The 13,683-nt window shown below is 50.9% G+C and overlaps 1 protein-coding gene across 1 annotated transcript; it reads left to right on the forward strand.

Annotated features, from left to right (window-relative positions):
- Nucleotides 1–6,467: 6,467 nt before the first annotated feature.
- Nucleotides 6,468–8,759, forward strand: LOC142260617 (lanosterol synthase-like). The gene is made up of 4 exons (XM_075332010.1): nucleotides 6,468–6,529; nucleotides 7,158–7,317; nucleotides 8,313–8,451; nucleotides 8,538–8,759. Exons 1-4 carry the CDS (start codon nucleotides 6,516–6,518, stop codon nucleotides 8,648–8,650), a joined length of 426 nt encoding a protein of 141 aa, XP_075188125.1. The 5' UTR covers nucleotides 6,468–6,515; the 3' UTR covers nucleotides 8,651–8,759.
- Nucleotides 8,760–13,683: the final 4,924 nt, after the last annotated feature.

The following is a 13,683-nucleotide window of genomic DNA, read 5'->3' on the forward strand; positions in this document are numbered from 1 at the left end:
GTAGTTCAGTTTAATTAAAAAAAAAAAAAATAGTTTTGCTTATACAGGACAATCATTCATCTAGATGTCCTCAAGAGTCAGAAGGGCTTCATCAGAGAAAATAACTTTGCAGGAAGTACAAGTCCAGGGACTGGACGGGAGAGATCACAGACAGAAGAGGGCCCTTGTGCAAGAAGAATATATGGGCCCTTTGCAGCCCAAGAGCTCATAAAAATGCAAAGTTGCACCTGCTTTTGGGGTATATGTGGCGCCCCTGACCTGGTCAGGCACCACGGAGTACTGCACCCATGCTGGGGACAGTACAATACAGGTAATCCAGAAGGCTGACCGGGGTGTGGAACACAGGCGCATAGTGATCAGGTCTCACACATGTACCTATGAGAGGACCCCTGGGGATCCCAGGAGGGGGAAAAGCCTTGACCTCCACTGGAATAGTGGAGGGGGCCAAAAGCCTCCATCTCCTCTCAAGGGGTGTGGTAAGAGAGTCTGGTTGCTAGGTGGCGTAGGCAAGAACAGGAGAGGAGGGCAGTGAGTCGGTTAGAGCAGAACTCCTTAGGGCTCAGTGAGGAGCAGACCTGTGGGGCTGATGCTGTCTAACAGCGCCCGCGCAGTGGCTACTGACGGGGGAGAACGGTCAACTAGGAGTGCTACCCGAAAGCCATCTTCAGCTAAGAGAGAGCACGGAGTGGGAAGTAAGGAGACTGCTAGAGAGTACCAGGCCCAAACGGGCGGCAGATCCCGAAGCGGAGATAGATCCAGCTTTCTTTTGCTAAACCTGCCGGTGTGGGGCTCTTCAAGCCCACACCACAACACCACAAAAGCCGCAGCCACGTAACCACAGTTAGGGCCCATAGGTCACAGGAGGCAAGCAGCTGGAGTGGCCTGGTCCGGGGAACAAGCAAACGGCAAACGAAGGGGAGAGAGGCTGCAGCATCTTCCCTGGGCGACCCCCATAGGGACTAAAAGTCGGGGTCACCCCAAACCACCAAGGGCTAAGGAAGGCGAGTTAGTAGCCACCCTCACAAGTCAGCCTGAAGGACACCTGGTTCCCACCTGGTTCATCCCAGCTACGCCCGGGTTACTCACCCTGCCATCAAATATGAGTAAAAACCCTGAAAGACAGCCTGCCTGTGTGGAGTTATTCTGCGCCTTGTGGTACTACAACCTTTACTCAGGGCCCTGGGGCTTGCCTCACTCTCAGGAGGCTACTACACCTAACTGCACCCACCATCAGCCCCAGGGGCCCCTTGATCTGCAGTGGCGGTCCCCACTGACCGCAAATCTGAGAGTGGCGTCACGACTAGAAGAAGATCTCCTACCTGTGACAAGATCCAGACTGACCGTGGAGTCCCTGAAGGTAAAGCACCGACACTGCATCAGCGACACCTGCGGGGCTTCACATCTGGCGTCACGAACAGGATAAGGACTAGACCTGTTCAGACAGGTGACCATGTGCCTAGGCGGTCCGCTTGAAAAATTGGAAGCGCCGCCATATTGCCACCATGAAAAGCGCGCTGAAAAACAACAGCAGCCCGCGCTGGAAGAAGTTACCGCCCACGAAGAGGTGTGGCTACCCAGAGATCCCCTGCAGAGTTCTGACCTCGCTGATGAGAGCGGAAGCGTCCAGAGACGGCGGAGCAGAAGAGAAGCCAGCAGCGTGTTAGAGAAGATGGCGTCTGAGAGCAGAGACCCAGAGCCAGGCTCCGCTGCTTGGTGGTGTCGGGAGCTTGCCGAGTTCTGCGACCAACTGGAAGCCAGGGTCGGAAGGCTGATTAGAGAGGGACGCGAGGAGTTTCTATGGATGACCGCGGCGGTTCGGGCCTACGAGGAGAGAGCCGCGCGCCAAGGGCCAGACAGGACGGCGACGACGCAGACTCCGGTGCCGCCACTGATGGGTGAGTCGAGTGATGCCTCGACCAGCGCAAGTGCCCCGATCCCTGCTGCCACGTCCGCGGTCCCTGAAGAGGCGCCCGGCGCGGCGACGCCAGACCAGGCCGCAGCCACGCCAGGTGCGGCCCGCGCAGCCCAGGCCGCTGCAGCGATGCCCTGCTCGGCCCACCAAGACCCGGTCCCTGCAGCGATGCCCTGCTCGGCCCACCAAGACCAGGCCGCTGCCACGCCAGGCTCGGCCCGCACAGACCAGGCCGCCGCCATGAGGGGCGCGGCCCGCCAAGACCAGGCCGCTGCCACGCCAGGCTCGGCCCGCACAGACCAGGCCGCCGCCATGAGGGGCGCGGCCCGCCAAGACCAGGCCGTCGCCATGCCAGGCGCGGCCCGCCAAGAACAGACTACCTCATCATTTACCCCGGCCTGTAAGGCCAGAGCAGACACCGCTCCCCAGTCTGAAGAACCGGGTCCCACGTCTCCGCCGGAGCAAGCAAGTCCGGAGTACCTGAAGTTGAAAGCGGACTTGGAGGCGCGGTTTCCCAGAGACATGGTGGACCGCTATCTGCTCCCCTGGCACTCACGCAGAGTCTCTCCAGTGGTGTCCGCAACAAGGAGTCCACCGCCTGAGCCAGTTGAGGAACACTCATCCCCAGCGCTGCCACAGCCAGAGTGCAGCGAAGAACTAAGGGGGAGAGGAGGGCAAGAAGCTGAGGAGCTGACCTTGACGCCACCAGTAGTGGATCCATACCCAGAGCCGGAGATGCTGCCATATTCCCGCTGGGAGGAGGAAGACCTGACACCGTCTGCTGACGAAGAGCTGCCCAAAAGCCTCACCTGGGAGTGCGTGAGCTGTACCTCGCAGCATTCAGCCCGCAAGACACGGCGCCATAGAACCCAGTGGTCCCCTGCACCGTCATCCCCAGAGCAGAGAGAAGTCACAGCCAGAGATCTACAAGAGAAAAGGTCCCTGAGAAGAGCTAAAGCCCAGGTTAGAGGACCCCTTTGCAGAGGAGTAGTGGAGGATTTCAATTTGAGAAGTGGATATGGATTTATTGTAGCACCAGGTATCAAAGAAGGTATCTTCGTCAATAGAAGAGATGTGAGAGCTAATTTGCCAAGAGGACACCCTGGCAGAAACCTAAAGATGGGGGATTCAGTACAGTTCACCATGCACCAAGGCGAAAGAGGATTGTATGCGCTTGATGTAGTACCCTGTCCTAAAAAGAAAGAAACAGATGAAGACAAAGAAAGGAAAGATCAAGAACCAACGGACGAGACTACCACAGATGAAGAGAGAGATCGAGGAACCAGCAGGTGCCGCAGCCCTACAGGCTCAAGCCCTGGTAAGGAGGAGTAAAGAAAAGCAAGAAGTACAGCAGTTAGAAAGTTAAAGTTTGACCAGTTTGTTTTGCAACGTTCTCAAGTTTAAGCATGTGCCCACAAAAACTATTGTGAGAAAACCATAAACCTTAAGGCTATGAACTGGCTATAGCCACAAACTCTCGCAGTGTAAATAGTTACACCAGTGGCACCACCACCAGGGCCAGCCTGTTTAGGGGCTTGGCTCGTCTGCAACCAGGAGGAGCCCGTCCGTATATAGGGCCTTGGCTCACCTGCGACCAGAGAGCATGCCTGTTTATGGGGCCTGGCTCTCCACCACAAAGAGGGTACCTGGTCAGCACCAACTGTGGAGGCCGCCTCTACATCCTGCCAGAAGAGGCTGAAGGCGCGGATCCACCAGGCCAGGTATACCCTGAAACCACCAGACCGTGAAAGCCGCCTCTACATCCTGCCAGAAGTGGCTGAAGGCGCGGCCAACGTGAGAGGGTTTTGGGTGGGTTAACGGACTTGTGGGTGGAGGGTGGTGATGTCTAGTACCTGGTGGTCTTATAAAGTTTTAAATGCTTTTACTGTTTTATGCATTTTAAAATGTTGTCTTACAGCCCGAGGACGTGCTGGTGATAACTAAGGGGGAATGTGGCGCCCCTGACCTGGTCAGGCACCACTGAGTACTGCACCCATGCTGGGGACAGTACAATACAGGTAATCCAGAAGGCTGACCGGGGTGTGGAACACAGGCGCATAGTGATCAGGTCTCACACATGTACCTATGAGAGGACCCCTGGGGATCCCAGGAGGGGGAAAAGCCTTGACCTCCACTGGAATAGTGGAGGGGGCCAAAAGCCTCCATCTCCTCTCAAGGGGTGTGGTAAGAGAGTCTGGTTGCTAGGTGGCGTAGGCAAGAACAGGAGAGGAGGGCAGTGAGTCGGTTAGAGCAGAACTCCTTAGGGCTCAGTGAGGAGCAGACCTGTGGGGCTGATGCTGTCTAACAGCGCCCGCGCAGTGGCTACTGACGGGGGAGAACGGTCAACTAGGAGTGCTACCCGAAAGCCATCTTCAGCTAAGAGAGAGCACGGAGTGGGAAGTAAGGAGACTGCTAGAGAGTACCAGGCCCAAACGGGCGGCAGATCCCGAAGCGGAGATAGATCCAGCTTTCTTTTGCTAAACCTGCCGGTGTGGGGCTCTTCAAGCCCACACCACAACACCACAAAAGCCGCAGCCACGTAACCACAGTTAGGGCCCATAGGTCACAGGAGGCAAGCAGCTGGAGTGGCCTGGTCCGGGGAACAAGCAAACGGCAAACGAAGGGGAGAGAGGCTGCAGCATCTTCCCTGGGCGACCCCCATAGGGACTAAAAGTCGGGGTCACCCCAAACCACCAAGGGCTAAGGAAGGCGAGTTAGTAGCCACCCTCACAAGTCAGCCTGAAGGACACCTGGTTCCCACCTGGTTCATCCCAGCTACGCCCGGGTTACTCACCCTGCCATCAAATGTGAGTAAAAACCCTGAAAGACAGCCTGCCTGTGTGGAGTTATTCTGCGCCTTGTGGTACTACAACCTTTACTCAGGGCCCTGGGGCTTGCCTCACTCTCAGGAGGCTACTACACCTAACTGCACCCACCATCAGCCCCAGGGGCCCCTTGATCTGCAGTGGCGGTCCCCACTGACCGCAAATCTGAGAGTGGCGTCACGACTAGAAGAAGATCTCCTACCTGTGACAAGATCCAGACTGACCGTGGAGTCCCTGAAGGTAAAGCACCGACACTGCATCAGCGACACCTGCGGGGCTTCTCATATAAATGGGCCCCCAGACCTCTTGGGTCCCTGTACGGCCGCACAGGATACACCAATGGTATCTCTGCCCCCGTGTGCAGTGCGCCTTTCTGATGCAGGGACGCGTACACCCGGCTTCAGAGGTTAAGTGATGTGAGGGAACAAAGCTGCGCATGTGCAAGATTTGTACAGGGCTGGCAATGACACCGGCTCTTGTAAATCATGTTATCAAGTCCACAGGGGCCTGATAACACACTATGTGGGCCGACTAGTCAGGGAAACTAACGCCCCCGCCCCTGTGACTAGTTGAAGGGGTAATGTTCATAAGATAAACTGACTTTAGAAATATGACCAGAAGTGTCGGTGACTTCGGATCATGTGTACTGAGCCTAAACCCGGCGTCTGAGTCCGTGACAACAAACACAGGTATGCGTATCACCACTGATGACGCTGGGCATTCAACAGCATGTTAGCCCCCAGGGGCGTGCTAAGAGAGCAGAATGAGCGCAGGAGCTACAGCCCTTGCGACTAGTCCCTGGCCTCATTAGCATATCATAAAGGATCTTTATAAATACTTTTTCTAAAGATCTCTTTATCTATGTTAGTGTATACAGGGACAGTTAGGTATGGATTAGAAATATGGACACTGCGGGGTCATGTGCACTGAGCCGAAATCCAGTGTCGGACGCGATGGCAGCGGAGGGTTGAGAGATCATCCTGTGATCCTGCACATTCATTAGCATGAGAGCACGCCTACAGGGGCCCACAGGGACGTGCTAACATGCTAATGGGGCCGACTAGTCAGGGGAACTAACGCCCAGGGGACTAGTCCCCTCACTCATTAGCATATCAGAAAGGATCTTTAGAAATACTTTTTCTAAAGCTCGCTTTATCTACTGTATGCTAGTGTATACAGGGACGGTTAGGCAGGGATTAGCAATATACACCCAGAACTGCTCATGGTCTTGGATGCATATTGCACCTGGCAGGTTTAGTGAGCAGTAAGTAGAGTTTGAGCTGCAGGTGACATAATGGGGGTTTTTATTTGTGTCACAACAAAATTGAATGGGAGGGTCGTGAGAAATATTACAGAAAACCAGTTTCCTTTTATTTGTCAAAATAAGGACTGGAGCTTATTCTCCGCTCCTCCGCCTCCCGGCAGCGCTGACCTCACACTGAAGCGACAGCTGCAGAGACTCGGGGACAGCACTTGACGGAACACGCTATTCTGTATTTGTCACCACCCATTGGCTGATAGCTGTATACATGTAGGCGGGGCCATCAGCTATCAGCGCTGTGATTGGCTCCTGCTGTCTCTGCTCATGTCAGGATAGCGTGATGTAGGATCTGGCGGCGCGGTGTTGTCTGGGAAATGTAGTCCTTTACCGTATCTCGGGCTTTGGATTGAGAGGTTTTAAGAACTACAAGTCCTAGAATCCTCTGGGTCTTAATGCGTTACCACTTTGGGTTTTAAGGGATGGAGCGGTAGACAGTAACCAGGTGCAGAACAGAGAAATGAGCGAGGGGACGTGAGTATTAGGGAACTGTCCCTGCAGTCACTGGAGAAGCAGCCTGGTGACGATCCAACATAACCTTGTGTAATGTCAGGTTTAGGTTCTTCATAGCCCTGAGCTGGTTTTATTGTATTCTAGTCAAATCTTCTGAGTATAAAGGGGAATTGCTATTTATGCAGTTGTCCAGTATTTCTGACACTATTATTTGCGGTTATTCTTAAAAGACTATCCCAATCTCCAAGATCTTATACCAATATGTTGTAGGTGTAATAATAATAATAATAATAATAGCAAATATCTCCAATTAGAAATGCAATATAGTTCTCCTGATATAGCCATGTCACTTACCTCATTTGCAGGGCATTGCAGCTTAGGTATCCATGGTTACGAAGACTCATATAGTGATAGTAAGTTGCAAGTGGTCATAACTATGGATACCTAAGCTGCAATGCCCTGCACATGAGGTAAGAGACATAGATAATCAGGAGAACTATACTACATTTCTAATTGGAGGTATTTGCTAATATTGTTATTATTACATCTACTACATATTAGGGCAGGATCTTGGAGATGGGAATACCCCTTTAATGGTAATAATTAAAATTAAACTTAGAAAGTCATTTTGCAATTTTTTTTCCCCCAGGTGTCTGCGCAGAAGGGGGGGTCCTTACAAGAGCGATCCAGCCACAGACCTCACCCGCTGGCGCCTGTCCTGTACGGAGGGCAGACAGTGTTGGCGCTATGTGGAGGGAGACGACCGTCCACAATCCGCCCTGGAGGTGCACTCGCTGGGGCTGGACACGGTACCTAACACTTATTCACATGCAGCCTGTATTATTTTTCTAAGGAGTTTAGATAAGAAAAGATCCAGTATTGAAAACCTTATAAATAATGATACTTTTGTATAAGAAAGTGAAACACTCCCTTTAACTGCAGGAGAGCAGCACTAGGGGTTCTCCACATTTGAGGACACGTTTTTAATTTTATTTTTTGTGTACTTACATTTAGGACTAAAAATCATTTTTGCAATTGGAGTACATAATAAATCTGCATGATTTCTCTTTTTACCCGGAACCTTAAACTTTGTTGTGGTTTGTGGTCATAAATCATTAAAATATAAGCAAAGAAGTAAAATCCATAAAGTGGACATATATTAGAAAAAAAATCATACATAAAAAATCACCAGATTTCAATATCAAAGGGAAGTCTTCCTAAAGTCTATGATGCCTAATGCAGACACAATGGAGCAAATATAGAAAGGCAAAATTGCATGAAATTAGGTTTTTCAGTGCTACGCGCAGAAAATCGCAGAAAATTAAAAAAATAAATCTCAAGGAATTTACCTTTCAAATTGTTCAATATATAGTATGATGTAAAACAAAAACTGTGCCCAGCCTTCATCCAATAACATAACCTTTGCATTGCTGGCTTAAAAATGAGTTAATAGCAATGTGTGACGCCGCAGGAGCGACGAACAACCAGCGGCATGCACCACCAACAATATTATGAAAACAAGCGATGTGTCAACGATCAACGATTTTTGACGTTTTTGCGATCGTTGATTGTTGCTCCTTGGTGTCACACGCTGCGATGTCGCTATCGGCGCCGGCTGTGCGTCACTAAAGACATGACCGCGACGATATATCGGTAGCGATGTCGCAGCATGTAAAGCACCCTTAATGCTGTATTCACACATCCGTTATCCCTCGGACAGTGCACTGACCCGTAGCGTTTTATTGATCCATATACGTCGGTATAAGCTGACCATCAATAACGCGGCTTTTACTTTCTCGTGCAGAGTGAATTTTTAAAAGACTTACCCAAGGCGAATACGGCCCAGGATGGAGCAGAAAATGGACTAACATTTTATTCTGCCTTACAAGCGGAGGATGGCCATTGGGCTGGGGATTATGGCGGCCCACTGTTCTTGATGCCAGGTGAGACTTGTCAGTGATACATGACCACCATCACTACATCTGACTCCCGTCTACTTTACTTGCTGTAAATCTGTGATACTCTTTAGGTCTGCTGATTGTATGCCACGTGACACAGACGCCCCTCCCTGACGCTACCAAGAAGGAGATGGTGCGGTACCTGCGATCTGTGCAGCTGCCTGATGGCGGATGGGGCCTGTGAGTATATGACTGACTGCACATACATAAGAGTGTGTGGACGTGCTGCGCACATTCAAGTCTTTGTACTCAGGATATGGCTGTGTAGCACCCAGGGATATGGGGTACTTGGTTCCGGGCGATGTCTCTCTTGGGGGATGTCACTGTGGTGGCTGTTGCCCGCTTCCGTGCCCTTTTTGTAATGGGGATATATTTACAAGGGATTAAATTAGTGTTCACACGTGACCCCACTTGCGGTGTTGTGGCTATATGGATGGAGCCGCCGCTGCAGAATGTCACTACTGGGGCTGGTGTTATTTGCAGCTTGGATAGTAGACCCTCCGCAAGCAGGATCGGGCCCCAGAGGATGGGTGATGTGATAGGTGTTAGAAAAAGGGAGTCCACACTAAGGTTTAGTGCAACTGGTTTTTGTCCTTTGACAATACAGACAATCTGTGGTGGCCCTTGACAAAGGACACGAAACGCACGTCGGGCCTAGACCGTGGACATTTTTTGATTGCGGCATTCTGTGCCTTGTATGTACTGATGCACCCTGCATATTATATTAGTGTTACTTTTACCTTTGATCCTTTGAGATATTGACTTATATATGGGTCTGATAGATCCTCGCAGGAACTCATGGTTGATATTTTATATATGGTAGCATTCTGATTTTTGAACATAGCCAGAGTGGGGGTATATCCGATAACGTTACCCGCTTGGGATGTATATTGTGTCCCACTCTGACTGTTTTCAATTCATATACTGATGTCCCGATACCCACCCCTGTGGAGTTTTCCATCTCTTCTTGTAATTGTCTCCCATGCCCCACTGTGACCCAAAGTTTGTGTCACAGATTTGGTGTATACCATTTTTTTAATAGTTTGTATTTTGTACATCCTTAATAAAATTGTGTTTGACAATATTTACTCTTTCATGTGTTTTTGGACACAGTTTTTTGGTTTCACTCACGGCAGGTTGGTAATAACTGGTTGCCCGAGGCCGGCTGGTTTCGCCTCCCTTCGTTCCAGTGCCAGTTTGGTGATTTGGTACCTTCTTCCCCTGCACCTGTCTCTGGTAAATGGGTCCCCGTGGCGTAGAGGAACTGGGGGGTTCCCGTTCGGTGGTTTGTCCATTTCTGTCCGCCTGACGGTAGCATGAACCCTGTGGGGATGTAGTCTCTGGTCCTGTCTCCGGCTCTCCCTTTGCTACTGAGTCTTTGGATTCATTGCATCATTTGTCCAACTCTTGAACCAACATTCCGCAGGAATAACACCTAATGATTGCAGAAACCACAGAAAAACACTTGGGATGGTGCATAACCTCAGTAAAATTCTTTTATTTTATTCATTTCCAAATATAAAAAATCCATTTACAAAAATGCACATATGTATATAACTGGGTCCAATTCCTAATCACACTGGACTAGCTCCAATACCGCGCTAATAGGTTGCAGACAGCTGCATAGACTAATAATGGCTTATAGTAAGCCTCCACTAAAATCCTGATATATTTCCTTTATATCCGGTAATCTCTCCCTTATAACGGGCTCCCTGTGAGTGCATCACCCAGAGCCTGCAGCAGCGCTATGCGTCTGGGGATTCCAGGCAAGATCCGGTCACTCTGAATAACAATAATAGTAATAAAGTGGAGCGCAGCTGAAACTAACCTGTATGGAGTTACTGGCGGTTGTGCCGTCCTTGGTCCCTGAGTCTTTGGATTCGTAGGGTTAGCCAGGTCCTTCATGGTCCCCTCGCTGTGCAGGTGTTAACAGGCCAGCTTCGAGCTCTTTCCTGTCCTAGGGTCCTGTACCCCGTCAGTGCGTAGTTCCTGGGAGTACTCCACCGTACTCCATCGGCAACCACCTCTTCTGGGTACCAGGTCACCGTTAATCCGCGTCAGACCGTCACTTCACTTCCACCTTCACACACCACAGTGACCCGACTACAAACTCTCTCTGAGTGCACTGTCTCACTGCAGTTTCTCTTCTGACTACTGTCTTCCTGTCTGCTCTGTCCTCAGTCTGCCCCTCCCACCTGGTCAACTAGTGGACTGGCGTGGCTCCACCTATAGGCGGCCATCCGTTGACAAATAACACTCAGATCAAAAATACAGACTTCTGGATGAGCTCTGTGTGTATGATTGCACGTGTAATACCCTATAGCGGGCTTTACACACTACGATATCGTTAATGAATTATCGTCGGGGTCACAGTGTTTGTGACGCTCATCCGGCGTCATTAACGAGATCGTAGCGTGTAACACTTATGTGCGACCTAAAACGATCGCAAAAGCGGCAAAAATCGTTTGCTGCGGAGAGGTCGTCCTAAAACAAAAAATCATTTACCTCTCATTAGCGATGTTGGTCCTCGTTCCTGCGGCAGCACACATCGCTGTGTGTGACACCGCAGGAGCGAGGAACATCTCCTTACCTGCCTCCACCAGCAATGCAGAAGGAAGGAGGTGGGCAGGATGTTTACGTCCCGCTCATCTCCGCCCCTCCGCTTCTATTGGATGCCTGCCGTGTGATGTCTCTGTGACGCCGCACGACTCGCTCCCTTAGGAAGGAGGCGGGTCGCCAGCCAGAGCGATGTCGCAGGGCAGGTAAGTACGTATGACGGGGTTAAGCGAGGTTGTGCGCGACGGGCAGCGATTTGCCCGTGTCGCACAACCGACGGGGGCGGGTACAATCGCTTGCGATCTCGCTAGCGAGATCGCAGTATGTAAAGCCCGCTTATAGGTTTATCTCGTTGGAGTATGAGAGCACAAGCCAAAGGTCAGTTGATAAGTATGAAATGTATTTTTTCTGTTGACTTTGTAGTTACAATGAATTTATTAACCCCTGAAAGGGAACCTGTCACCAGATTTGTCCCCTATAAGCTGCGGCCACCACCACTGAGCTCTTATATACAGCATTCCAGAATACTGTATATAAGAGCCCAGGCCACTCTGTAAAATGTAAAAAAGACCTTTATTATAATCACCTGCGGGGAGATTGGGTCCAATGGGAGTCACTGGTCTCGGGTCCAGTGCTTCCTCTATCCTGTGCAGTCGTCGTCCTTCTTCCTAGCTCCATGTGGATGACACCGATGGATGTCGTTCGTAGAACGTAAAAAACACTTTTATAGTACTCACCTGCAGGGCAGTTCGGTCCAGTAGGTGTCGCTGCTCTCCGATCCAGCTCCTACTCTTTGCAGTGATCTCCGTCCTCCTTCTACCCAGCCCAGTATGGATGACGCATCTACGTCATCCACACAGGCCAACACTGCAGTTCAGCGCAGGCACCCTTTGATCTGCCCTACTGAGGGCAGATCACAGTACTGGAAAGCGCAGGAGCGAGAAAAGGTTACAGACCGCCCGTGCATGCGCACTACAATACTTTGATCTGCTTTGCGCAGGGCAAATCAAAGTGCGCATGCGCAGGACCACAATGCGAGGGACGAGTTAATATTTTGACTAACATCATTGACTTAACCATATGACTGAAAAGTGGGAGAAAAAAACCCTCAATGTAGTGAAATGGCGGGTGGAAAAAAAGCCATTACTTTTTGGGCTTTTCTTTTTACTGCATTCAGTGTGCAGTATAAACCTACAGCATGATTCTTCCGAGTTGTTTTTATTTTTGTTTGTTTGGATCAAAAGAAAAATCATAATTTGTTTTAAATATTCATATATTTGGTTTGCGTTGCTATCCTCTAACACCCATAACTTTATTTCTTCATCGTTCCTTATGGGAGACCCAAACCATGGGGTGTATAGCTTATGCCTCCGGAGGACACACAAAGTACTACACTAAAAAGTGTAGCTCCTCCCTCCGAGCCTATACACCCCCTGGATGACAGAATCCAACCAGTTTAATGCTTTGTGTGCAGGAGGTCACACACACACATGCATCCTCTTTTGATTTTTGATTTTTATTTAAAGATTTGGAAGAAAAGCGGGTCCACCGGACTCCCGGCATGTCCCTTCTCACCCCACTGTGTCGGCGGTGCTGTTAAGGTTGACCTTAAGGCTGGAGCCTTCCATGCCGCGCTCCTTCACCATCCCTACGGGCTCTGGCTTGAAGTGGGAGCCTTCACGGTTCTCACTGCTCTGCAGGAGACCGGTCTCCATCCACAGCCCTTTTCAGGCCCCTGCTGGACGGAGCGCTCACCCCCCCCAGGGACCTGGCCCTGCGTCTCAAAAGCTAAGTATTGAGACGGTATTCAGGGGTCCCTTCTGCATTTTATTGTGGGGAGAGTGTGTTATTTGGGCAATGCTGCTTCATAAGTCCCTTTACTGTGATTTCCGGCCGGTTCTCTGTTTTTTTCCTGAGAACCGCGCCGAGGGTGCCTGATCGTCGGCCGCATGGATAAATTTAGGCCCCGGCTGCGGCCTAGTTTCGTTTCTCTGCCCCTGCATGTCAGTCATGCAGGGGGGCAGTGCAGCGCCGCCCACCGGCCGTTCAGCACAGGGGAGGACACTCCTCTCTGAGGAGATGATTCCCTCCCCTGTATTTCTCCTTAGCCCTCCGGTTCCCGCTCTTGGATTAACCCCCACCCCCCCTCCTCACTCCAGCACCATTTTCTCAGCGTTTTTACACTGGTCGGCGCTGGCTGCTGCAGCACTGCAGAAGGAGTGAATTATCTGTCTTGGGATCCAAGCTGGGAATCCGGAGGGCACACAAAACGGTCTGGTAAGCCACAACCTCTGGTTGTGGACTTTTTATGCACTCTCTGGTGGCTTTCTGAAGGAGTGAATTCTCTACTACAGAACATCCTCCTCAGCAGCATGTCTCACACCAGGAGCAAGGCTGCAAGGCTGCACTCTATATGCATTGCATGTAAGCTCATACTGCCCGAACTGAGCACAGACCCACACTGTGATGCCTGCTCTAATGTGGTGGTGCCTCAGCCTGGAGTCTCCCCAGGGGTCCCTCCGGCTGCTCCAGCCCCGGTGGCTGAACCCCCGGCTTGGGTAACATCTTTTTCTAAGGCTATTTCCCAGTCCTTTGCCGACTCCATGGGACAGTTGTCCCGGACGCTGCTGAGCATGCATCAGCCCCCTTCTCAGGGTGCCT

Source organism: Anomaloglossus baeobatrachus, unplaced genomic scaffold, assembly GCF_048569485.1.
Source record: "Anomaloglossus baeobatrachus isolate aAnoBae1 unplaced genomic scaffold, aAnoBae1.hap1 Scaffold_139, whole genome shotgun sequence".
Taxonomy (NCBI): Eukaryota; Metazoa; Chordata; class Amphibia; order Anura; family Aromobatidae; genus Anomaloglossus; species Anomaloglossus baeobatrachus.

Excerpts from the sequence above, each read along its gene's own strand:
- LOC142260617 (XM_075332010.1), top strand. Across the intron at positions 7,318-8,312 it reads ACTCGCTGGGGCTGGACACG|AGTGAATTTTTAAAAGACTT; the intron begins GTACCTAACACT and ends TTTCTCGTGCAG. Across the intron at positions 8,452-8,537 it reads CCCACTGTTCTTGATGCCAG|GTCTGCTGATTGTATGCCAC; the intron begins GTGAGACTTGTC and ends GATACTCTTTAG.